A 27,391-nucleotide genomic window follows, 5' to 3' on the forward strand; every position below is an offset into this window, starting at 1 on the left:
TACTGCTGTGAGCTACCTTTTTTTATAATTACTTTATTTAAGAAAAAATATATAATGTTTGAATGTAGACTTAGTTTAGCATTGGTCTCCAACTTCTAAGGGCAACTTTTTTTTCTCTTATTTTTATTTTTACCTTGTAGAGTATACTGGAATTTATCAAGTGGCATAGTTCTAGTGATAGAATATATTCCATTTCACGAGGTTCAAAACTCATTTAGTAGAACTGGACTGTAAAGGCTTATACAGACAGGCAAGTGAATACCAAAAATAGCTCGTGCAACAGCAAACTACAAAACAAGAAGGGGGGCAGGTTTCATTTCTGCTACTTAGTAATCTCAAATTTAGTTAAAATGGGGAGTTATAACAGCCATAGTTGCTACAATCCTATTTAGGAGTACCACTTTGGTAAGGCACATGTAACCTTCATGTCTGAATAAACTTTTTGCTGGTTTTAAATAACAGATACTGAAATCAAACTAAGCATCAAACAAGAAAATACGGATGTATTTCTGGTGGGAAGCAAGGACACTGTTACACAGGAGGATTTGGAAGTATTTAAGCAGGCTCGAGAACTTTCCCTGGAGGTAAGAATCATGTTGCATAAAATGTAGTTATTTCTGTAAATAAAAACTCGGTTCATTTTCATATGTCAGTTCATCTTCATTTTTAATATATTCCATTTGATCCAATGTGTCGTGCTTGGTGTGAATTTAATTTGTGAGACACTGTATATGCAGTTAAATTCTCCCAGAGTGGAGACAAGGCATCACACTGGAATGGGTCAGATGATAAGTGACAATTGAGATAGATTTTGAAAGATATACTTGAGTATTTCGGACACAGGACTACCACTGATTAAGCGTAGAGATTAAGCATAGTTGGCATCCTGGTCAGGACTGAGAGGGTGTTCGTTGGTAAGAATGTGCGCAATGATTTTCCTATGTGGATAAAGCAGCCACTGTGAAAACTTAAGTCTGTCCCAGTAAGTACTGTTTTGTAAGAAACTAGGTTTAGTGAGTTTGTAACTTTATTTCATGATTTAACACACTTTGAGTTTAAGTACTGTAGACTTTTTCTAGCAGCGAAAATCTTTGAGTTGAATCTGTCTAGAATTGTTTACACCAGCAGGTGTTAATGCTGCTCTTTAAGGTATATAGTGGTAATCCTAAAGCTTGTGGAGACTGAGCTGCTTTGGTTTTTTGGTTTTGTTTTGTAGTTTTTTGTTTTGTTTTTGTTTTATTGTTTGTTTGGTTTTTTTGCCAAGTAAGCTGGACTTGGCAGCTAAAAATTCCTATAGCAAACCAGACTTTTACTTTTCTGTGTCTATGAAATGAGTAACCAGTGTCTTTGAGAACCTGGGTCAGAAGGGAGGTGCATGTTATGTTTCAACTGCTGCTTTTTATAAAATTACATCATAAATGAGTGTGTCTTGTACTTTTTTTGGTAGTGGAAGTCACTTAATTTTTTTCAGGTTTAGTGTACAAGAATTGCCATTACCTGCTATGGGTCAATGCAGTGACCTTTTTATAGTCTTAATTCAGAGCATGTTAACCAACAAACTCAAACCAAGTTTAAAGATTCAGCTTCATTATTAGTTTGTACTTCCATTTGCTTTGGAAATAGTTCCTACCTCCTCCTTTCTTTGTCTTTCGTATGCAGTCCAAAATGTTAGGTGCTAAGATTTCAAAAATTTATGGCATTGAAATTACCCCCCCGCCTCCTTTTCTTTGTTTGTATTTCACCAGCCCTTTAGAGTCCAGCAATCATTTTCTGATCAGCTCAATTTCAGTGTAATAGTTGAGATTAGTGTGTGTTAGTATACTGTTGACTGTTACGAGGTGAATTCCAAGGACTCTAGAAGGGTTCTGCTGATGCCTTCTCCCTTATTGTTTTGATAAAACGACAGCTTTGAGTTTGAACCAGAACTGTAGAGAAATTCTCGCACTAGATACTGTGGGAGAACTGAGGCAGTTGTCCCTTTTATTTGGCTAGGTTGTGCACCATCTATTTGTATGCACTTACTTGTAAACCCTGCTTGCTTACCTTCATGTTTAGTTGTTTGGCACCTTGAAAGAAATTTTCGCTGCTTATATTTGGGTGTTGGCAAATGCTGTTCTCGCTCCAGGTTGAAAGAACTTAAGCAACTGATTTGAATACTTCAGGTTTCTCACACCTTCATTGGGTGAAACTGATGATATAAAGCTAACTTTCCTTTTACTTTTTCTATAACTAATATATTGCTTTTATTGCACCTGACAGAAAATTGGGTGTAAAAACACTGGTGAAACAAGTGGGCGATACCCTTCAGTGATTGAGTTTGGAAAATACGAGATCCAGACCTGGTACTCTTCACCTTACCCACAGGAATATGCAAGGTAGTGAGTTGTCAAGTTTGTGATATATTGTTGGAATTCTTACTAACGTGATAATTGTAACTTTCTTACTCTTTTATAACTTTTATAATTTACAACTTTAAAAAGTAAATATACTTTTGTAATTATAGGTGAGAACAAGGATTTTTGTCTTGTCTTTTTTGTGAGTTCTAATCAAAGAAACATTAAAAAGACCAATTTTCCTAATCCTGCATAAACATAATCTTGCAGTGTGTATTGGCATGGTTTTGTTTGTTTTATTGGTTTTGGTTTTGTTTGGGTGTCGTTTTTTGTGTTTGGTTTGTGTTTGGTTTGTTTTGTTTTGTTGTTGGTGGTTTTTTTTGTTTGTTTTGTTTTGATTTTTTTTTTTTTTAAACCATTGCAACCAGGTATGTCCAGCTTCTGGCCATTGAGAGCAATTAATCTTGTTTGTCATCCAGAATTTGTTAACCTCCTTTTTCTAGGGACCTGGGATAAATCTGAACATGCTAGATAAATAAAGTCAAAGTGAGCAAGTTGGGGCAACAGTGTCTCATTTCTGGCCTTCTTTGCCAGGGTGCACCTTGGAGTCAGGCAGAGAGCCCGAACTAGTATGTGTGCTCAGCAGATCTCTGCTGATTTTTTGCATGTGCTGAAAATAATTGTTTTATGAATTCATTTGATCTATGGCACACATGGAGATTTTCAGAACTGTATGTTTGTCAAGCTCTACTGCTATAGCAAGCAACCAAGTTATGTGGCCCGTTCCAAAATATCTTTGCATTGCATTACTGTAAACTGCCTTTTGTCTCCATCCCTCTCATTCCTTGATAACCTAATTTTTGCGTGATGGGAATGAGGGATATATTGTGAATTGGTAATTTGAAAATCATGGGCTAAAAAAAGTGTGGAGAGCGTTTCTGTTTCATCTTACTACCACTGCTTTTATACTTTTAATATTTTATTGCTGTTACTTTTTTATGCCCTCAATTTATGTCATATTGTGAGAGAGTTACGTGTTCCATCAAGTAAATAAATCCCAGATAGAGGCATAATGCTGGATAATTAGTATGAGGCAACATGGGATGGCATCTGTAGGAGGCAGTGTAGTTCTTGGCTCTGAGTGCAGTGGGATTACATCATGGAACAAACAGTTCAAACTGCTTTTTGTGTTGTTGATAAACTATCTTAGAATACTGGAATAATGGCTATGATCCCAATGTGATCCTAGGATGTGCCAGTAGCTTCAGAGGAGATAAGGGTTTTCCTCTGCTTTAAAATTTTGTGGACTAATTAATTTCTGCAACAGTCTTCCATTGCTTCAGTAGTTTAAAAATGAAAGTAAATAGTCTTCCATTGCTTCAGTAGTTTAAAAATGAAAGTAAATAGTCTTCCATTGCTTCAGTAGTTTAAAAATGAAAGTAAATAGCCATAAAATACACTGAAAGGAGCAGTTTCTGGTATGTAGAACACTTGTCAGCATTGTCTTACATGGGGCATGTGGGTACTTCGTGTAGTCTGAACTGAATCCTTTCCAGATGACTACAGTAATCTACGTTGCCTGTGTCATGGAGATGTATGGAAGGGAGGCTTTTTGCCTAGATGCAAACTGTTTCAGTGGGCTTCTGTGTTCAAGTAAAGTGACAGTGTAGGTGGGGGTACAATCCTACTACAGTTTGCTGTCCCACCCAAGTATTTTGAAGACAGTGGAAAGAAACATTATCTCCTAGCCTTCCCCACGTACAAAATAAGGAGAATTAAAGGCAAGGAGGCTCACTATATTCTGCTGCGTGCCTCCTTTTCTTTATTGGAAGAAGGAGGATGAAATTCTGAGGTGTGACTCCAGTGTAGCTACTTCAATTAGACATCACAGCAAAAGCTTAAGTGGAATGTGGGAACGGGGAAGTAACTGGGGTCTGCTGAGGGTGGACCACAAAACAGCTGACCACAGTTCAACTTTATTGAATTAGGTTCATTGTGATTGATTGAAAATGATCTTTTCTTACCTTTCTTTTTTAATGGGTGATATGTATGTTTAATCATTTACTCTAATGTGATGATTTTTTTTATTATTTTTTTTTTTAAACTTAAGAAGCATTTACTCGTGGTACCTTATATTTAAATGGGGAGGGCTTTTCACTTTCTGGTAACCTTTTTTGCTTACAGAACTTAACATATTTTTTGTATAAAATATCTTTCTAATTTTCATACAGATTACCAAAGCTTTACCTGTGTGAGTTCTGTCTTAAATACATGAAAAGTAAAAACATTTTGTTAAGGCACTCAAAGAAATGTGGCTGGTTTCATCCTCCAGCCAATGAAATCTACAGAAGAAATGACCTTTCAGTATTTGAGGTGGGTATATCAAAATCTAAGTTTCTGAAAGTAACAGGTTTGTAAACATTACAGATGAGTTGTAGAACTAGTGAAAACTTTATATATTTAAATACTTCCTTGATTGTAATGCGAAACCACGTCCATCTTCCCTGTCCTGTTCTGTCACAATTCTTACTTCCATTACTTATGCTTCATGCGTTACCCAACCTCTTAAGATATTTGTATAGCGTGCATCTTAGATGGGGACTGCAATAGAAGCTCTTTGACTGGATTGCGTTTCTCCTCTCAGCAAAAGTACCTCTTGCACCCATTCATTTCTGGCTATTTGAATATCTTGGGTGTAGGGAGAATACACTTCATACTGTAGATGCTTCCAATGTGTAAAAGCAAGAAAAGTAGTTTCTTGTGTATTTTCCTAAAAATACAAATGTAGCTACTAAGTGTTTTTGCTTTCCTTTTTGTTGTCTGAGAAACTTGCCCTGAAACATTCTGGTTGGATGACAGAGGTTTGGTCCAACTTTGGCCAGAACACACTGCCTTTAATGTAGAAAGTCCAGAGTTGAGTTTGTGGATAGGTATTCCTTTATAATCTAAATTATTCTCTTGTGAGGTGACTTCCGTTAAAGTTTGGGGTTTGCAAGGATATCCTGGACAACAGATTTCTGTGTTTCAAATAGCATGCCTGCAGTTACTGAAGCTGTGCATTAACCTTGCCATTCCTGTGTCTCAAGAGTTGTTACAGATTGCATTAACAGAAAAGACTGCTGGGGCTACTAGGACTTTTTTTTGAGGCTGTTTATCAACAGCAGTGTTTAGATGTGTATATTGATACATGCAATTAAGCAGTTATCATAGATTCTACTTGAAACTTGTGTTTTCATGTTGTATCAATGTCTGTCGTGCTTGGTCATGGCCATTATCTCTTCAACCAATGGTAGATGCATTCTTGAAGTCCTTACTTAAATTAGAACAAGATCTTAATATTTGGTTCACTTGGCTGGTTTTGTGCAACGAAAAAAATCAGCGATTTGCATCAAGATTTCTTCCTTCCTGACTTGGGCAGTTTTTATAAAGATTGTTGATCTGCTAGCAAAAGTCTTAAGTTGTAAACAGACTTAACTCTTTTCGTGTCAAGAAACAAAATTGTCCTAGTCAGTCCAAAAGAACTTAGATTTTCTCTATTTGCAGGTATTAAGAGCTGTGCAGCATACAATAGGCGAATTCTGTTTTCCAGTTGTCCTTGGTCACAGATGCTTTCAGGAATTCATTGTACCCATTTTCTGTTTGGCAGAATGAAGGGTTTGTAGTTTTCTTTGTGCTTTCCATTTTCGAGATAAATAGAAATGAGTTTCGCATTTAAGATTTATGTACCTCTGCCCAGAGCATGACTTTGAGAGATCTGAGGGAAGACTTTGACATAGTTTACTACTATGCTGTATGCAAGAAACTTTTGACAGATGCTTGCTTTTGAAGTTGCAGTCCTTCCACCCTCCCACCCCCACATTTAAAACTGATAAATAAGCTGTGTTTGCCTGGAATTCAAGGAGTTCTTTAAATTTCTGTACAAATGTTCTTACTAGAAAAGATAGCTTACATAATTTCAGTTTTCAGGCTTATGGGTTACCCAGTGATGATTTCTACTTGGTTAATGTTTGCATTTAATTTGCACACTTGCTAATAAGTTTGAAAGGAGTGAGTTGTATGACAGCTTAATGTATTTTATAGGTTCTTGAGTACTGTATGAAAGTTTGTTCTGATGTCTCTAGGAGCAGTAGCTGTCCATTAAGTGTTGTTTTTTTTTCTTTAATCCAGATAATGCAACTGTACTACTGAAGTCACCTTGAAATCCTTAAATATATCCAAAAGGTTGGGTTTTACTTAGATTTGTAACTAGGATTCTTACTAAAACCAAATTGGAATAGAATATGGCTTCTTTTTTGGCATGGTGTGCATACCATTTGGCTGTCTGTGAATGAAATACAGCTAGTGACTTTATCAAAGTACAAGCAAACCTTTCCATTAAGAAGATTACTTCAAAAATGCTGTTGCCTTTGACAGGGCCTTCCCTTTCAGGGAGTAACTAATTGATCCAGGAAATCTGCATCTCTGTCTGGCTTTTCTGTAGCTGTCTGAGTCACAGCTTGACTCTTTACACTGGTAACATACCTAGACTAATTGTAGTACTTAACCTGAAAATTTACTTCTCTTGCTCAACAGTGTTTTAGTGTACCATAGAAATCTTGTCTTGTCCAATTTATCTGAAACATTGCTGTGATTGCTGTGTAATTGGCAATTCATTCATTGGCCTTACACCTTAAGGATTTAACATAATACACTTAATTGTTTTGGGATATTTTTTGTATTGTTGACCACCGCCTTCTAGGAAACCACAGTTTAATGTAGTTTTAACTAGTACACTTTTGTCTGCCAGTCATTCATTTTCATTCCAGGTATGAAGTGGGAGAGGTAAGTCTCACTTGAACAATTAAAAGATGAAGTTACTTTGTTTAATAAATCCAGATCCTCGGAGAATACTTACAAATGCAAAGTAATTAGTACTAACTGGAGAATTCTTATTTAACAAGAAGCTGGGGCATTTCTCTTCTGAATCTTAATGTGTTCTTTTTCCTGTAACACCATCTTGTTCATGTTTCCTTCTAGGATATGATTGAATCAAGAAGTTGTTTTGTCCTAACATGTTGGTGGCATTGAAAATAACTGCATCTGTCTTGCTTTCTAGGTTGATGGAAACGTGAGCAAAATTTATTGTCAGAACCTTTGTTTGTTAGCTAAGCTTTTTCTGGACCACAAAACCTTGTATTATGATGTTGAACCATTCCTCTTCTATGTCCTTACAAAAAATGATGAGAAAGGCTGCCATTTAGTTGGATATTTCTCTAAGGTAAAAAAATAGTGGGTTTCTTTTTTTGAACATTTGTAATTTCCCACTTGCCTTGATATTTGTGCCAACAGAAAAGAAAAAACAAACAATTCAGAATCTTGAAATTTTCTCTATAAATCTCAAATATAGTGTGCATTGTCTCAAATACACTCGTACTTTCTTGTTTCAAAGACTGATGCAAATTGAGAAATTGTATGTGCATTCAACCACATTTATTGGTGGGGTTTTGTTAGCTTGGTTTGGGGGGTTTGGGGGTGGGTTTTTTTGTGTTGTTTCCCCCCTCCCCCAATGTGTTATGGCTTCAGTTGAAAATTAAATCTTTTTCCTCCCCCTACCATTTTTTGCAATAGTATACCAAGTCTAACTTCTAAGAATGCTAGGTATTTGAAATGTTGGTGTGTTTTCGTGGTTTTACTGCTAGCAGTTCAAGCTGGCTGTTTAGATATAAATGGCCAGCTGAGTTCATCTCTTATGTACAGTCTGATCTAATGTGGTAACTCATTGCACTTGAGTGTAAGAATGCAGTGCCTAACTTTATGGTGGATGCCTTCTTTAGAGTGGATGTCTTTATTGCTTGTGGTTTTTCTTTGAATTTTAAAGCAATAGACGGCAGCTATAGACAGAAATAATAACTTATGCGGACTGTCTTGAAAAAGATGACCAAAAATAATGGTGAAGTATAATTAGATATGTCTGCAAGAGGAAGAGCTTCCATTAGTCAATTTGTCCGTAAGAAATGTGGAGAATTGCTTTTGGCTAGTCTGTTTGTCACATCTGATGATCTCGAATGTTTTAGCTACTGAAATGTAGGAAAAAAACGCTTAATCTCAAATTCCACGGAAGTACTGAAATTATTCACTGAATAATTTTGTCCTGTCCCCTCCCTTTCTTCTCTTTTTAAAAAAAAAAAAAAATCCCCAACAACAAAAAACAACACCACAACTGTGTGTGTGTGTGTGCTCTTGGTGGCAGAAATGCTCTGGCGTTTCTTCCCTGATTACAAATATATTGCCAAGATGTGAACTTCTTACTGGCAGTCTTGAGAGTTTGAGAAGCCTATACGGAGAAAATACTTCACATTAACATAGAAATGAAGAAACATTGCAAAATATGGCATGGATGTCTGCTCTCACAGATGAAGAAATGTTGTGAAACCAACATACTGGCATGTGAACCTGTCAGTGTCATCACTGGTCTGGTGTCACATGTGGAGGCTGAAGTGATAGGTGGTGTCTTAAACTATCCCTGTGCTTGCTGCAACTTCTTGTCAGTTATTGCTGATCTGGATTTTTTTGGTTGATTTATTTGGCCTCCCTTAAAACTACTTAGTGCTGATTTTGTGATTTTTTTTTTTTTCTGTGTCTAATCTTCTAAAGGTAACAAGGCTTCAGGACTCTTCCTTTTGTATCAATAAATCTGAAAGAACCTGTAACCTTACATTGTTAGAACAGCTTCCTAGTTTAGATTGTTCCTTCTGATGTCATAAAACAATCCGTGTAATATTTGCCTCCATTGCCTTTATGTTATATGATTTCATTCTGTCTGAAAGACCTCTGGTTTCTGAGCATTCTGCCTTAATTTGCATTCAGGTGAGAAGCATTCAGCTTTGAAAAAGTTAGTATGCTTCAAGTAAGACTTCTTAGGTCTACGGGTATGGGGTTCCTCCCCTCCACCCTGACCCCATATTCATTCAGAGAGAGAAGACAAAATAAAGATGGAAACCAGCAGGCACTTAGTGTAGCAATTGCAGAAGATACAACTTCACTATATGTATAGATATTATTTTCCACTTTTATATCCTTGACTGAATGCTCAGCGAAACACAAAAATATTTTCTTCTTCTTCTTGTCCTCCTCCTTCACAGCACTTAAACTTCATTATGCTGTTTAGACAATATATTTAATTTTTAAGATGTTGAGTAGTTAACTAATAAATATTTTGAAGGGTATGTTTGATACTTCCTTTTAATAATTAACTATTACTGTGGAATTATTTGACTTTGGTACTGACCCCATGCATCTGTTCACCTTACTGGGATATTTTACAAGGACAGTGGCAGGTGCAGGCAATTGCCCACTTCAGCAGTGCTTTGACATACTTGATCTGTTTCTCCTTCCCACAGGAAAAGCTTTGCCAGCAGAAGTACAATGTCTCCTGCATAATGATCATGCCCCAATACCAAAGGCAAGGATTTGGAAGGTTTCTTATTGATTTCAGTAAGTGAAGTGTTTTATTTACACTTGTCATCCAGGAAGCTGATGGCTTTTATAAGAAATTGTAACATATGAAACTTTATTTAACTTGCTTTGTTGTTTTTATCAATAGATAATGGGATTTCTGTTTATATTTACATAGGATAGAAAAGCTCCCTGAAGTGAAAAACTTACTGCTGCTCTGTTATTGTACTCGAGGAAATTGAGAATGAATCTCTCAGCAGTAATATTAGCTCACAAAGCTATTACTCTGAATGAATTGTCTAAATTACTTTTCATTTTGCCTTGCTAGTTAGTATAAGAAGAGGCAATTATTTGTGATTAAAGCTAAGAAGGTGTTAGTCCAAGGCATTCTCTACATTCTGATATTTCTAACTTAGGTCATCTTTTAGCTAAAGAACTGTTTTAGCTGAAGAATTGCTGCGTAGAAGGAATGTATTTTGTTTTTTGTCTTTAAGTTCATCACTTCGTTGGTGAAAGTGTTACCAAAAAAAGCGTAGGTGCTCATGGCAGTGTATGTACTTGCTGCTTTATTTTGCTGAGTTGTCTGACCTGTTAGAAAGCTTCAGGCACAACTTGTTTAAATATATATCTGTTATCCCCCAAATCTTTAAGCTGCAAGGAAACTCCAAACAAAATCATCTTAAGAAACTTCTCAGCTAAGTGTCCACAGTACTACTGAATCCAACTTTCTCCTGTAATTTAGAGGGAGGATGATAAAGGAATTAGTGTATATTGTATGTGGCTAGTTTTCGCTATTACTCTTTTTTTTTTTTTAAAGCACTGTAGAATTACATGACAATAGAGATAGTTAAGATAATAGGATTCCTTCCCTGAAGGTGTATACAAGAACATTAACACACACATAAAAATATATTGCAGTATAACAGCAGGACAAAGACAGTAATTTGCAACTGTAGAGTTTTCAAGTTCTGTGTCTTGTAGTGTTCTACCCAGCATGACTACACTAGAGTTTATAAAGATACTTAGTATGTCTCATCATTGCATGGCTTTATAAACAGTCTTCACTATACCCCTGTGACTTAAGTAAGGATGGTTCTGGACCACTTAATCCACCATTGAAATGTAGCCATCACTGGAGCGGAACACAACAGCTGTTCCGTTGTGCACCTTCTGCAACCTTTTAGGAAAGGCAGTGATAAGTACTGCATATTTCAGGAACTGCAGAGCGGACTTTAAGTTTACTTAGGTAGAACTTGCCCCTGGTTTAGGATTAGGATCTCTTCTTGCAGAAGGAGATTGGGAACTCTTACTGGGCACAACTGGTAAGTACTTCTAGGCTTTTTCTTTAGTTTTTATTCTGTGGTGTCTTTCAAAAAAAGCACTCTCAACAAATGGTATTCTGGTTGAATTTGCAATAGTTATGGTTGCAAAACTGATGGCACAGTTATGAAATCTGTGGATTCCACAGAAGGTCTGGATACGGATACACTGTGTGTCTCTGGATCTGTGGTCTGTCTGTTACTGTGCCATGTGCTACTTGATCTGGAAGAATTGGTAGGGTATTCTGTCCCTCCACTTTCTGGAAAAATCTGTGAGTACATCATGTTGTTTGAATCATTAGGATTTTTGTGATAACTTGCATCATGACCTAATGGTATCCTTAACTTCAAGCTTATCTGGTGCTATTCTTGTGCCTTTCCTCTTTGCAGACATGTTCATATCACAGGTGTAGGCTGCAGCTGTATACATGCTGGGCATAGTCCAGAGACCAGCTTTAGCTTCTGCTGTAGCTAGAGCTAACAGACTGCCTGCTTTGGGAGCACACAGTCCCTCGGTACATTTACACAGTGTTTTGCCTTTGCTTTCTGGACAGAGGTTCCCTTAACTAACTGGGAATCAGACTGTCTCGGTTTCCAACAGAATGAAGAACCAAGAGGTGACTGAGAAAGTCTGGCTCTGTAGTGAGAGTGAGGTGCAAACTAAATTAAAGGTAGTGAGAGAACTGCTTGTGGCTGTTTTTCCCTAGGGGTAGAAAGGAAGGTAAAACTCCAAGGCTTGTTTTCCTAGGTTGTATCTATGTCCTTTTGCAGGATGGAGGCTGAATGCCATTAAATGGGTCAGCCATAGCCTCATCCAGACGAGTGAGTCCAAAATCTGTCTTCATACAAAAAAAACCCCTTCAAATCAATTGTTTACTTTTTTCCTTGGAATTCTATGTGTTTCTACCTCCTGTATTGTAATTGACTGACTACCATCTTCTTTGTACTTCACCCTTCCTGTTGACTTGTGGTCTCTGAGAATAAGTTGCTCTAACTGGCCTGAGAAGATGGCCTAACAAAACCCCAGTTATTACTCTAAACTTGAACAGAGAAAGTTTATCATAGTTTAAAACATTTTTTGCCATAACATTATCTAGATTGTTATGCTCTCATAAAGTTATTGGGAGATAAATTTTATGCTCTGAATGTTAAGTCTTGATTTGTCATGCAGGTAGTGCGTCTAAACCGCTCTATTTTGAATTCTGTGAAGTAGTCAGTTGTACTTATCTCTTTTGTAGTGGTAACCAGAACAGGTTTTAGACTAAAATAATAAAAATGTAACTGTGCAAGTAATTTTCAGAAAATGATAGTTACAAACCACAGAAGGGAAGGTCTCATGAACTGTTTGCAAGTAGCTGACTGCTCACATTACTTTGTGTATATCTAGACACTTGACAGTTAGAAAGGCTGGAAAGAACGCAGCCTTAAGCCGTTACAAACTTCTGCTTTGTCAGCAGACTGGTGAAAATGTAGTTTGTGGTACAGAATTTGCTTCTTTTTCCGTAAGTGAAATGCATTTGTTTGTTCAGATTGTGATGCATTCTTTTGTATTGGACTAATTTGATGTTTACAGATGAGTCTATGTGGTCATCCTATAAGTTGCAAGGGAAAATAAATTATTTTATTCTGCTAAAAGAAAATTAAGTATTTGTTTTCTGACCATTGTTTTTGTTTTAATTTTTTTTCAACTTAATTTTTTACTAACTACATGTGACTTATCAGATTCTATATGAAATATAGGTAATGCTGTAATTTCTTACTCTGTAGACACCAACATAAAGCTTTGTTTAAGGTCTGTCTCTTCAGGAATCTGTAATATCACATGTGGAAAATAGATTCGTAGGAAGGGTACTTCAACTTTTGTGAGAAGAAAGTGTGCTGTAAAATCCCTGAGTTCTGTAGCCTGATCATCTTCAGCAAAAATTTCCTGTGCAGTTTTCTGTAAGTCATTGGTCATTTAAGTAGAAATGTTTTTTTTAAAAAAATACATTGTATGTGTCTGTATCTGTTCTGTCTTAAAGTCGGGTAAGTTTTTTTTTTGGGGGGGTGGGGGATGGTGGTGGTGTTTGGTAGAGAAGTTATGGGTTTTGACTTCTATAGAGACTTGTGCTGTTAGAAATGGAAAAAAGTGTCTAAATATTTATCAAACAGTGAAACTGTTGATATGTAAAATTGCAGACTTGGTACTGCTTCATTTTGCAGTAAGATAAAATCAGTTTAACCTGTTTTATTTTTGAGAAGCGTGTCATACTGAAGACAAAATGGTTTACGTGAAGTCTTAATTTTGTTTACACTAAGTATGCTTTATTAAATATTATTTTATAACAGTCTTGATTTTTCTTAGAGGGAACCTAATTTTTACTTGGAGTGTGTTTAAATGTACAAAAGCAGTTCCTGAAAATGAATAAAGGTATTAATTTGCTTGTTGTATTTATACCTTCCTGCCTTTTACAGGATAGTTCTTGCCAAACTTCTTGAGTTTGGGCCTTTTGTTTCCATTTCCTTGTTCTTCTTGTATTCTGTGAAGTTGACTGGATTGTGATTGCAGGGTTGTACCTGAGAGAGAATTAATTGACTTCCGCATGCATCTTCTGTGTTTGCTGTAAATTAAACTTTGGGCAAGTAAACTCCAGCTTAAGTTGATCCAGAAATGAACCAGAGAGCAGGCTTCTGTTGTGTAAGATCCCATTCTGGGTTTCTTTCACTTTGAATATGAGTCCAGTTGCAGTGATACACAGCTATCATTCCTGTCACAAGGATTATATATACTTGCATTTGGGTGAGTCTTTATATGTCCTCTGTTAGCCTGCATTGCTGCTGTGGTTTTGACAACGCAAGCACTAAACTACAGTGTTGTAGCTACTCCTGTATGTGCAATCCAATTTCTTTTATAAACTTGAGCAGCCTCTACATGCAAGAAGTTTTTCTTTACTTTCTTGATTTGAGCTCTCACAAAGCCTAGAATCGTCATATGCTTTCTGTTTCTACTCGTTGGGCAGCAGTGACAAAAAATATTAGTATTTCTTTATTTGGCATATCTAACACAGAGTTCAATATTACTAGAATGAAATACTGCAGTATTTCGTATTTGTTTTCTGTAAGTTTAAGCAATCTTTTGATTTGAACTTCCTCACAAAACTCATCACAGTCCCATATTTCTTCTTATTGGATTGCAAATTCCATGCTGGAGGCCTAGCAGCAGTTGGAGGGAAAAAAAAATGCATGTGACAATACTAGGATAAACCTTTCTAACTGTGCTGGCTAGTATGTTGATGGTTCATTTGCATCACAGTAATAACTGGGTTCAATGCTGAGGAGCAAAGACCTTGATAGCCTTTTGTTATTTATCTTGAGGGCGTTTCTGGTCCAATTAATTGTAGGGTTCTTCTTCCCCTTCAGAATTCCCTCTTCTCATTCTTTCCCATTTTATCTGTTCATTGTGAAACGATTATTCTTGATGAGAGTGGAAACCTGGTTTAATGATGCTGGGATTCAGTTTGGGTTATATATGTTCTTTGTTTTGTTTTGGGGGTATGGAGGGGGATTGTTTCACTTGTCTGTATGTTTGGGGAAAGCTGGTACTGACTTTTTGACCTCTTGTATCATTTCTTGAGTGCAACTTTTAATGGCTTTTTTTTTTTTCCCATTAGCTTGAACTAACCCCTGATTCCCTTCTGGGATGTGTAGCTCAGGTTTTTTGTGAGCAGACTATGACAGGGAAAGACGACTCAAGTCTGGCAGTGGAAGAAAGAAACAGAATTTATAATACCTGGGGAGCTGTATTCTAGCATAGGAAGAGTGTCTCTGTTTAATGTTGTTTTTTGCTTGTTTCTCCAAATCTGGTATCTGTTTCTTAGTCAAGTGTTTTATTTTACCTGTTCCATTTAAACAGGTGAGTAAATCTTGAAGTCTTGATTTGCAGAAGCAGCAGAGTACCAGCAGTAGCAGCACTTGTGCAACAGCTAATGTGTAACACCAGGGAACGCAAGTTTCCAAGGGATGAGAGGAACAAAAAATTGGCTCTACAAGTAAAGGGAAAATAAACTGTTAATGGAAAGTTACGTCTTTCCTCCTAAATGCTTTTCATGAATAAGCAAGAGAGCAATTGATAGAGGAGGTCAGAACCATTACTGATTTTATAAATTGGTAATTGAGAGAGAGAGAGATCCACTTTTTTGCTCAATTAGGCTGGGGGCAACATGCATTAGCCCACATTGCTTCTCAATAGGAAATGGCTCAGCAAAGGCTTGTGAACAAGATTTGGCGTGGTGAAGTGTTCATTTGCCATTTACAGCTTTGAAGAACTGGGCTGAAGATCTGGAACTACTGCCTGTTTCTTTGATCTCAGTTTAGTCCTGTCTTCTCCGCTGCAAATTCCTAAAATCGCTTGTCCACATGCAATAGTTTAGGGGCTTTTGTGCCCGAAAGTTGAATCAGTGAAATATTCTGGGCTAAAAGTGGGTGGGGAGTAAGGACAGATGTCCTTGAAGGTGTGTGTTAAACCCAGATCACATAGTGATCCTGCATGCACTTTAATTCAAAAATAAGGGATGGTGGAGGGGGCAGTGAATAGGCACAAAAAGAATGGATACCTTTGTAAAGTGCATTCTTGAAATCTTTCTGGTTTGCACTTGTTTTAGAAGATCTGCATCTGTCTGTAGAAATGTGGAAGATCTTCATTGCTTAGGGCTCAGCTTTGCAGAAGTGGAAGGATTGTGGATTGAGTCCAGATAATTACGTTAGGTACAAAAGCTGTTCCACAAGCATCGACAGGTAGCATAAACCTGCATTGATGAGGATGGAGGCAATGGGTTTATTTCTTACTGCCCACAGTTTTGAGACAGTTTTGAAACAAGCTAAAAAAAACTGCCTTGCATGAAACTGGGTAGTCTTTGGGCACAGTTTAGGGAGGCTGTGAAGAGTATGAGATTTTTCTTCTGGTCTCTAGTGTGATTTGGTTCTCCCTGTAAGTTTGGTAAAGAGCTGATCCAGCCTGTAAAATTAGTTTTTCTGTGAAAGGCAAGAAGTTTGGTTTCTGCTAAGCTTGAAGAAAAACATGAATATCATTCAAAAATAAAACTGCTTATTTTTGAATATGCTCAATTCAAACAGCATTTTCTCTTCCAGGATAAACTAGTTATTTCAAACTTCTTCATGGCTCCAATACTTCAAAAGCTCTGTTGTCTGATGCAGACAAAAGGTTATATTTGATTGAAAATAAAAGTTTCTTTTAGATAGTTTTGGGCCTAGTTTTCTCACTGATGTCCATTGCTACGTCTTAATTTTTTTTGCAGTGTCTTCAGAAGGAGTGAGCTTTCCATGGCTAGTTGCAGTTTGGACAGTGAGCTGTTCTTCTAGTTTCTTCTTCCACGCTGGCTTTGTGGTGCTTTGGTATATTGAGAAGGTTTGGAAGTTTTGCTGTGCCAAAAGGTTGATTTGGTAACTCTGTTGTCTCTGGTTCCTGCTGTAGTGTTTCTAGGCTTTCTGCTTTGACAGCAAATTAGGTTACTCCTCTGTGGAAACTTGAAAAGCAATGACTTTGTGAAGCACCATGTTTGTGCAGTCATCCAAAAAAACTGAGTTGAACAAAACTTGAAATAAGTAATGGACTAACATGTGGCCTGTCATTTAGGGCAACATATGGCTGATAAATTATATTAGCATTTGAGAAAATGTCATCCCTGTTTTGAAGATGAATAACTTTTAAAAAATGCAATAAATGCGTTGGAATTAAGTGGTGGAATAGAGTGAAAATGCTGCCTGAGGTTTTTACAGTGGCTCTGAGATAGTATTATATCAGTAAAGGAAGAGCTGATGATAGATGACAAATTTTCTGTACTGAAGGGCTTTCATTTTTTGGTAGGAAGCTGGAATGAGGCAAATGAACAAAGCCATTACAGTATGGAAATGGTGGTGTTCCTTCTTTTAAGAGTATTTGAACACAGAAACAAAGACAGACTATAAAAGAAGCACCAAAAGGGCAAAAGAGGGCAGAAGTAATGAAAAGACGTACAGTTTTCTTCCTCATTAAAATGAATTCATAGAATTTTTTTGCTGTGTAGTCTTAGCTTGTGTTGTTTTAAGTAGCTGTGTAGACTTGCCATGTAGTAACAGGTTGCAGGGAGGTGGGGGTGTAACTGATTTAAAAGTCTGTGCTCAGCTGGAAGCAAGACACAGACCTTGAACTGAGAAAACCCATGTTCTTTATACTAATTCATAAATTAACTTCTGGAAAACAAAGCAGACTGGGGGGAAAAAAAAGGTAAAGATGGATGCTGTAATAGAGCAAATCTATGTGGAGAGATCAAAGGAGGTTTGTTCACATGTATGGCATATAAGTTCTAGTATGCTTATGGAACTGCTGGGAACCACTTCTGGTATCTGCCTGCTGCTTAGAGCTAGACCCAAGTTGCAGTGGGCTGTAAGTGGTTAGATCTACTTCTTTGGTATGTGTTTATATAGAATTGATAGGCTAAATCCCTTAATCTGGTCATGGAAAATAACGTGTTGGCCAGAAGGTAATATTTTGGAAAAACTACTTTAAGTACTTTAAGAAAATCAGAAGGATTTTTTTTAAATGTACAAATACTTTAATCAAATATGGATATGAAGTAGAAATAACATTTGAAAAATGAGGGTGTCCGTGGAATGATGAACGCTTTCTGTAAACACCCGTCACACCATTCTTTTCCAAAGTCTAGTGTTCAGATGTTTTACAGTTTGCTGTAACAAATATTGAAATATACCAGAAATACAAGGTAGGAATAAGCACACTTTAAAAGAAAAAAAAAGTTGCTTACAGTTATACTTTGCTATGCTCTATAAACAGAATTGAGATGGGGGTGAAGTGGGACCATATTTTTTTTTTAAGATAAAGTTTATTTTAATCAAGATCATTTCAGCATTCCCTTTCACAGAATCACAGAATCTTAGTGGTTGGAAGGGACCTCCGAGATCATCGAGTCCAACCACATAAAAAAAAAAAAAGGCACCCACCTACTAAACTCCACACCCACAACCCCCCACACAACACCCCACCACAAACAATAATCTTGGGCACTAGAGCATGCCCTGAAGAGCCATGTCTACACGTTTCTTAAATACCTCCAGGGATGGTGACTCCACCACCTCCCTGGGCAGGCTGTTCCAGTGCCTGACCACTCTTTCAGTAAAGTAATTCCTCCTAATATCTGATCTAAATCTCCCTTGCCGCAGCTTCATACCATTTCCTCTGGTCCTGTCGTTATTCCCTTGGGAGAAGAGGCCAACCCCTGCCTCTCTACAGTCTCCTTTCAGGTAGTTGTAGAGGGCAATGAGGTCTCCCCTCAGCCTCCTCTTCTCCAAGCTAAACAAGCCCAGCTCCCTCAGCCTCTCCTCATAGGACTTGTTCTCCAGACCCCTCACCAGCTTGGTGGCTCTCCTCTGGACATGCTCCAGCACTTCAATGTCTTTCCTGTAGTGAGGGGCCCAAAACTGAACACAGTACTCGAGGTGAGGCCTCACCAGTGCCGAGTACAGAGGTGTCTCACATTACAATCCTGAAAGAAATGTTTTGTTATTGCTGAGGGTGTGGTAAACAATGGAGGGTGAGAATGAGAAGCTGAGGGTGGAAAGGAATAGGATTTTTTTTAATAGTCTTTATTGGAAAAATATATTCTCAAACTACACTTATGAAGTCAACACCACAAATTTAAGGATCTGTATAAAACAGGCCTGTGTCATTTATTACCTGTGGTGGCCCATATTGAATCATTCTGTTTGGGTTTTTTACTGCTGACTGACTTACTTGTGTACCCCAATACAGAACACTCTGTCAATCTTCTGGTCATTTTTGTTGGTGTGTTTACAGAGGTATTGTGTCAAAATGAAAGGTTGAATTACCTGCCCTTTTTTTTTTTTTCTTCTTTAAGAGGGAGTTGAAAGTGGCTGTTTGTGGGAGCTGTGAATTTGTGAGAGAGCCTGAATGCTGCTGCTTATTTTATGTTCTTTTCTTGATGATGGATTATGTTGCTGACCTGAAGGCATGAGTTTGGCCTCTCCTAAATAACTAATAAGGAACATTCTGTCAAGCTGAGATTTAGATGAAGGAGGAATAAAGATGGATTTTGAATCAAGCTTTGTTGACTTAAGATTATTCCAAGAAAATCAGCCTCTTGGGATTTCTTGGCATTGCTTATATATAGCTTCAAGACACCGTGCATTTATCAGAACTGCAAAAGAAATCGGGCATGTCACTTCAGATACAGAAGCTAAGACTGTTTTAACTGAAGAGCATCTTTATTTCAGATAGCATTGAAAACAGCTAAAAGGCAAGGCCAAACACGGTAACAATGAAAACAAATGTTTGCTGGACAAAGCTGACTTTATAGGGCATTAGTGAACAGGAGAAACCATCTGCTGAAGACTAGTGGCTGAAAACAGATTTTAATTAAGTAGTGCATCTTTAATGATCAGGAATCTCTACTTTTGACTGCAGTGTAGTTCTGTTGCAGCAAGTCGGTGGACAAAATGGGTGTTTTGTGGCCTGTCATTGTTCAGGCACAGTGAGACATCTCACCTCAATGAGACAACCATCCTTAAAGGATGTCTTTCTTTTCCAGTGCCATCACTTTTATCAGGCAGTTCTACCTTGTAAAGAAACTTTTTTTTTTGCTTGTTTGCTTCTGTTTAGAGTAACAGTAGATATTTATCAGATTGCCATGTCTTGGGCCTAGCTTTTTGAGGTGCACTGTAATAGATGGATTTTTGTGTTCAGTGTTTGGTAGATAATATGTGCTTTTTTTTCTTTCATCATGCAGTTTCTGTATCTGCTGGCTAACCAGGTATCACCATGAGCTTCCCCAATAACCTCTTTCATCTGTTCTTTCTTCTGAATCTTACTTGGTTAGTTACTTGTTCTACAGCATGCTTTAGTAGAGCAAATGAATAGCAATGATGTTTTGCTGCTCATATAAAACAAGCGCAATTTGCATCTTCTGCTGTGTCTTATGGAGTTAGTGTGTCATGACCACTTACCTGAGCAAGCATAGTATTAGCAGATGTGCATTTTGACTTCTCCGTACTGATTCCCCATTTCGCTTTTGTTCATGTTCTTTAGTACTACTAGGCTGTCTTTTATATGTATGAATAAAACAATGATAAGAAAAGCTCTTGCGCTCCGGAACTTGGTTATATGCTCTAAAGCTGTTAAAACCATCCCTGATAAAGTTTTGGTCCAGGGCATCTGTCACTTTCCAAGTTTGATAATTTTCCTGAGCCACAAATTCGGGACAGTTATGTTAACAGCCTGGTTAACATTCTAGCTGAGAGTCCAAGCTGAATGGTACAGATGCCATCTGGTTGGCCACAGTGCCGTGTAAAGGTTCTGGGCCTTCAGTTATGTGTTATATTCGGCATAGCCTCCTAAGTTCATACTCCTGTCTTGTCAATTGAGTTTTGTAGGAGTACATAGAGCCTACAAGGCACAAACAGGTAGTATTTTCTAATGAGCATGCTTGATACATTTTTAACAATGGTATTCATGTGCTGTCAACATTTAACACCAGAAGGTAATGGCAGTTCTTAAAGGAAATTCATTCAACAGTTACAGTTGTATAAACAATTTACTGTTCAGTGTCATCTATTTAATAATTCAAAAATGTAAATCTAAATAATAACTTGAAACACTGCCTGTAAAATCAAGTACAATCCATCCTTGTTAATGATCTTCTGAACTACTTAACCTACTGACAAATTTATTCATCCAATTGGTAGTCAGGGCTGATGACCTCTGTGCATGCCAAGTCTTGCTTTTAAGGGTACTTCAATTCCTTTTCTTTGCTTGTGCTTTTCGCTCTGCTTGTAAGTAGTCCACTTTGTACACAGAACCTCCACTCAAGGGGTTTACTGGCAACTGGCACAGGTAAAATAAGTGTTAACCAATTAATACACTCAAAGGGTGCCTTTTGTTGGTCTGGCTGTAATGCGGTCATCTTTACCTTTCCTTCCCTTCATGAAGGGCATTTGTTTAGCCCTAACCTCTTCTGTGAAGCTTTCTATAAAGGAACTAAAGGTTTTGGGCCCCCTGGGTTGAGTTTACTTGAGGATGTGGAGAGGAATAAGAGCTGGCATTATTTCTTGTAACAATAATGAGAGAATCTTTGGCTTACTCTGTTCATCACGAAGAAAGCTTTTCTTTAACCAGACAAAGAAGAGGAGAGAATGTAGCAGGTTGTTCACTGATCTAAGCATCTCAAGTTACAGCTAGTCTTTCTCTTTTTTTTTTTTTTATAGTGTTTGTGTGGATCTTGGCATTGGGGTCCTTTGAAGCTGCCTCAAAAGTGCTTTCAAAGAGGGTACTAACACCTATTTAAGGTCGTCTATCTTTGACCTTCCTCCCGTTGACATAGATAAGAACAGTTCAGAGGCACACAGAATAGTTATGGAAAAAAACGGTAACATGAATCACAGTTTTAGGAATCTTAAGTCTTAATAAGCTCACACTTTCACCTTAACTATTTCTGCTTTCCACTCATGGTCATACCTCTGAACTTGAAATGCTGAGCTGACCTAAGTGCGTTGAGCTGTCCTGCCTGAATGCTCAGCTGTTTTGAGTTTTCTGACTACTCTTTTGAACCTGTGTCTTCACAACTTGTTCATGTAATTTCTAAACAAGGTATTTGATGTTTTATAAGACAAAAGGAGGTCTCTTAGGATAAACTGAAATGCTGGTTTGAGGGAAATCTTCACTTTAGATACTAGTGTATTGTAAAAACAGTTACTAGCACTTACTGTTCTTTCAGATCTCTGGTTTGATACAGAACATTGCATGAAAACTTAGTTGTTCCTTTCCATATTAAGGGACTTATTTTACTTGGTTATGTTTCAAACAAAACAAAAGTTTAATGGAAAAATGCTTGATTCCATCTGTCTGAGTCTGGCAATTCATTTGTGGGGGCTGGTCTTTAAAGAGACTGAGAAGAACTCAGAACGTGCAAGGGCAAATAGTTCACCGGTTGCTTCTTTTATTCTGGATAGATTCTCATGAATATGTTTTCTTCTGACACAAATATTAACAAAATATAAATAGGAGTGGAACAGTGCTGATTACATAAGGGCAAGTTTTGAGCACAAACTATTGCTTACGATTTTCAGAAAGGCTCCATTTTATGACTAGGGGCCTCTGAGAAGTAGATCTCAAGCTGTTTCCAACTTCTGGCAGTAGTTTGATTTTGTTGCGGCTCTCTTGCCTGCTCAGGGTTTTCAGCAGTGCATTGGCATCTTTAAAGTGTGTATCTGGAAAGCTTTCATAAGTAACTTGATTCTGTCTTCTGCATCGGAGTTACTTCAGTGGTGGTGGGGTAGCTTTGCTGTGTGTGGAAGCATATGTAAATGTTTATATGTCTGATTGTGATGTGCATGCATAACTGTAAACCTGAGATTGACAGGTTTAAGTTATACAATGCATGAGGAAAAGCTATTATCCTTATAAATCAGATTGAAGTCTGAAATGCTAGCACAGCATTAATTTCTCATTTTGCTGATGTAGTGTGTATATGTCTAAATGGACTTCTGCTGTGAAGGCTGCATGCAGTCTAAAATTGGGGAAAGATGAGTAGACTAAAATCTGTTCTTATGATCCAAGCAGCCCGCTTGTATTTGACTCCCATTTTCATGACATCAGTACACAGTTCTTATCCCTCTGCTATCCTCCAGCAGCTCTGGGCAGTGGTGATGTTTTTGTTCTCACTTCACCAGCAGATAGACTAGATCAGTGGAATTCATTGCTGACTGCTTAAGTGCATAACATGAGGATGTGAATAACAAACAAGTGGATAGCACCAATGACCAAGACGTGCAAACCCGGCAGTTTAATGGAACAGTTGGTCTAGAATGGTGTGTCCTGAGGGTCCAGAGAGCTGTTTGGAGTTGACACAACCATGATGGTGATATGTCACAGTCAGCAGTTGGAATGACCACACTGGCACATCAGAAACTAACTTGGACAGAACTTCTAGGGGAATAAGCGGCCATCTAGATCTTGGGCTTCTTGGAGAGTTGGATTTGCAAGATACAATGTGATGAATAGGGTGGGTAGGGGAAGGGGGCCCTCTCTCACTGCGTTTGAGAACCCATTATTCTAATTTCTCAAGTCCTGAAAACAAAAAGGAGGAATTGGAGGACTGTGCTCTGTCATAGAGTCGTAACCTCAGTGGGATTACAGAGATGCAATGGGGTAGCTCAGAAGACTGGACTGCTGCGATAGATGGGTAACAGTCTCTTCAGGAAGGACAGGAAGGGAAGCCAAGGAGGAGAGGTTGTGCTCTACACAAAGGAATGAGTTGGATGCATGGAGCTCTGCTATGGGATGGGTGATAAGCCTGTCAAGTCTGTATGCTTCAGAATCGGAGGATAGGGCAGCAATCATGAATACTGTGGTGGGCATTTGTTACAGACAGCCTGTGCAAAAACGGAAGAGGATGAACCTTCCAAGCAACTGGATGGCATCTGCTAGTGGAAAGCCCGTGTTCTCAAGGACTACTTGAAACACTGTGCTGGAAGGGCAGCACAGCGGGATGCAAGTAATCAAGCAGATTTCTTCAGGGTGTTTGGGAGAAAATTTTGACACAGGTTTTGGAAGGACTGGCTAGGGCAAATGCTTTGCTGGATGTGCTACTTGCAAATAAAGAGGAATTAATCAGGGAAGCAATAGTCAGTGGTAGTGGCCATGAGATAGTAGGGTTTCAGATCCTGATGGAAGTGAGGAGGGTGACTACCAGAGTAAGGCCCAGAATTTTACATTGTTTAGAGAATTGGTAAGTGGTTTCCTGTAAGAAGCTGCTGTGAAGGGCAAAGGAGTGCAAAACACGTTGATCTCCAGGGACGATTTCCTCAAACGGCAAAAATGACTCATTTTAATGTTCATGAAAATAGCAGGTGTGACAGTAAGCCTGCTAGGCTGCAGGGAGAGCTCCCGACTTGAGCAAAAACAAAATCTACAAAAAGTACTGGTATTGGTTACAGGTGCAGGAATGGAATTAAGCTAAAGCTTGGTTGGAGTTGAAACTGAGGGATGTGGAGAGCAACAGGAGACCTCTTACAAGTATGTGGACAGACAAAGGCAGAGTAAGCAGAACATAGCCCTGCTGCTGAATGGAGTAGGCATCGTGTGCAGTGGGGGTCTCGGAAGGGATCTCAGATACTCAGTACTTTCTTTGCCTTGGCTTTCACTGATAGGGCCAGTTCACAGGTGTGGCAGAATTTAAGAAGCAGAGAGAGATGCTGTCCATGGTAGAGGAAGATCAAGTTACAGAGAATTTAAGTAAATTGGACATATACAGACTCATAAGACCAGGTGGGATTCACGCAAGGGAACTGGCTGACATGATTGCAAGATATCTTCCCATGATCTTTGAAAAGTCATGGCAAATGGGGAACATCTTCAGTAACTGAAAGGTGGCAAATGTTACATGCATCTTCAAAACAGACAAGGAAGGGTGAACAACTACGGCAACGAGTGAAATAAATGGATTTGTATCATCATGATAGTACAAAGATTATAGAGCATTTGACTTGGTATAAGTCATGTAAAAAATGCTAAGGTGCTTCTGGATCTGTATAAATTCTGCCTACACGTGTTTCTACATATGCCATCTTGTGAAATATCTGCTGTTAGCAGTAGTTTAGCTTATGGTAGGAGAACTTACTTTGGAAGTAAACTTTAAGAAGTTTAGAAGTGCTGCCAGCAGACTGTCAATTAAGCACTGTGTTGCATAGGTGCATTTTGAGCTGGACTTGGTGATGTGGTACTCAACACTGGCAGCTTTTTTCAAGCCTATTTATAGGATCAGTGATGTATTACTATTGTTAGTACAGCTGAACAGGTTCAGAAAGACAAAATGGAGTTTAGTTGTGCATTAACAGTGATCAGTGATTCTGTGTAGCTGTTCAAATTAACTTGATTGTGGTGGCCTTAGTGCACAGCTGGAGAGCAGTCATGTCCCTTAGAATGGCAACAGTGCTTCTTTCTTTGTTGGCTGTCTTGTCCTTTATTCACAAGCAGTTAAGACATTTACAACTCAGCTGCTGAATACCAGTATATACAGATGACATGTCTCGTAGGGAAACTGAAGCTGGTGACAGTTTACCTTATTATGACATGCTGTATGTTGTAGCAGCTCAGTAGCTGTTTCATGACTCTTGAGAGCTGACAACCTGACAGTTGTTCTAAGCTATGTCATTCCTGTTTGTGAGTTGAAATCTGTTTTTAAATTGGGCTTTCTATGCAGGCAAGGCTTGAGCAAGTTTGGAACTGTTTTAAGTTTGCTTTTATGTTTTGCTGTGATGCAAATTACAGTGTCAAAAGAGACTTAAGTTTGGAAGCCAAGGTTAATAGATCTGAATTTGGTTCTTCATATGGTTTATTCCCCACTCTGATTCTCAGTCATTACCTATTACAAGAATACCATCTGACTTTCTGGGTTTAAAAATGATTGGAAGATGATTCAGATGTGATAATATAGTGTTGTCTATTTTGTGGGTATTTTGATACATAAGCAATAAAATAATGCTTTTGCAGTGGTACTTCTCTTAAATTTTCATCCTTTATACTTCAAAAGGTGGAGAGTCTTTTTCTTCTGTGTAAATGAAGTAAAGATTCATAATAGAAATTTTCCTCTTTGAAGCAAGGTACCATGATGATGATCAAGCACTTTTACTAGGAAGCATGGAAGCTGATAGCCTAAAAAGCATGAGAGGAAGCTGTCTTGATGAAATCCTGATGAATAGAATCAAAGATTTCCTATTTGCCGAGTCTACTGTTGTTCGAAGTCCAGTAGGTAATGGTGGCAGGGTTACTGCTGAAAGACTCTTAGGAGTTATTCTAAACTACAGACCTCTGCTACGTTGCATTTTCTGTTCTGTTCTTGTGCTCTGTAAGAGTTTCTCCTGTTTGAGAGCTTTGCGTGTTAAGAGCAGAGCTCTGCTTCTTTTCTTGCATTAAACTGCCACCAGTGGGGTTCTGTTTTTGAAAGAAACACTGCATTTGACTCCAGCTTTGCTTCAAGGTAAAAGCTAATCTAATCTGCAGGTGATCAAAAAAAAAAAAGGTAAGATCTAAGTTCGAATTACAAAATTTGAGTGAAGAGTTGTGTTCTCTGGAACACCTAGGGTGACCCAACATGAGGACTCTGGAATACTCTGGTAGTACACATCCTAATTTTAAGATATTTGGCTCTGGTTTTTACAAAGCTACAAGAACATAACAGACTTTCTTCACTAGTATTTGTAACTTTCTTATTCAGACAGAATAATAATATTGATTTCCTAGAACGTGATATTGAACATGACTTCTTAACTAAGATCAGAACTATGTTTTGTCTCCAGTGTGTTACGTGATTGATATATAAAACTGTTTCCTAGATCACAGACTTGCAGATAAATGTCTTTTTAAATTTTTCAGTGTAAACTACTATTTCCAGCATTTTGTAGCAAACAAAAAATCTATCATAGCTGAAATGTTGGACTTGTGACTCCTGACCCTCAGGGTCAAGTTTGAAGACTCTGTGTGTTTTAATTTTTAACCTGCATAAGTGAAAAACAAATAGTAGATTTGTTACTAGTAGCACAGGAGAAAGGAACTGCAATTTGTACGTACTTGTCCAGGTACAGAATGAGATTCAGTACTCTGCCATTCAGGCACATTTTTGCTGATTTTGCTGATTCTGTCAGTTTCTGCCGAAGACAATGCAATGTGATATAATGAGGTAAAAAAAAGATATTTTCAGAACAGTAGTTAAACATCATATATGATGTCCTCACATGAGTGAAGTGCCTCTCTCTCTGTGGCACTGTTTTCAAAGAACATGGCTACACGTAAGCAGTGAACTTCAAGAAGTGGAGGGATTATGTTAGATCAGCACAGTGTCTGTTGCATGCGATGAGTTTGATCTGTCAGGTGCTGTGTTAAGGGGGCATGTGGGTAATAGACAAGAGGAAATGGTACTAGAGATGCAGCTGATGGCATCTTCTGGAGTAGCTTGCATTGAAACTGCCTCAGGATGCTCTGGGTGGATTGTGTTTTGGCTATGTTGAATTTTCAATAAAATGTGCAGTTGTATTGCCCGTTCGAGATTGGAAGAGATGTTATGATACTTTCATAAAAAGGGGACTAATATACTTACTTTACAATCTAAATATAGCCCTCTATTTTCCCTTCTTAGAGCCTACTCTGCTACGATCTTTATTTTCCAAAGCGTGGATGTTAACCAACTGACCATTGCTTATTTTTAAGCTAAACAAAGTAACCTTTGTATTTAATATAAAATA

The 27,391-nt window shown here is 38.0% G+C and overlaps 1 protein-coding gene across 9 annotated transcripts in view; it reads left to right on the forward strand.

Annotated features, from left to right (window-relative positions):
- KAT6B (lysine acetyltransferase 6B) overlaps positions 1-27,391 on the forward strand; it is a 120,274-nt gene that overhangs the window by 77,103 nt on the left and 15,780 nt on the right. For 8 of the 9 annotated variants that reach the window (XM_063338625.1, XM_063338623.1, XM_063338627.1 and 5 more), the window contains 5 exons: positions 463-584; positions 2,260-2,375; positions 4,565-4,706; positions 7,429-7,590; positions 9,713-9,806. In XM_063338625.1, the coding sequence (XP_063194695.1) occupies positions 463-584; positions 2,260-2,375; positions 4,565-4,706; positions 7,429-7,590; positions 9,713-9,806 (636 nt within the window). The remainder of the gene's footprint in view (positions 1-462; positions 585-2,259; positions 2,376-4,564; positions 4,707-7,428; positions 7,591-9,712; positions 9,807-27,391) is intronic. The other variant, XM_063338629.1, reaches the window with a different exon arrangement.

Source organism: Chroicocephalus ridibundus, chromosome 6 (genome assembly GCF_963924245.1).
Source record: "Chroicocephalus ridibundus chromosome 6, bChrRid1.1, whole genome shotgun sequence".
In the NCBI taxonomy this organism is placed as follows: domain Eukaryota; kingdom Metazoa; phylum Chordata; class Aves; order Charadriiformes; family Laridae; genus Chroicocephalus; species Chroicocephalus ridibundus.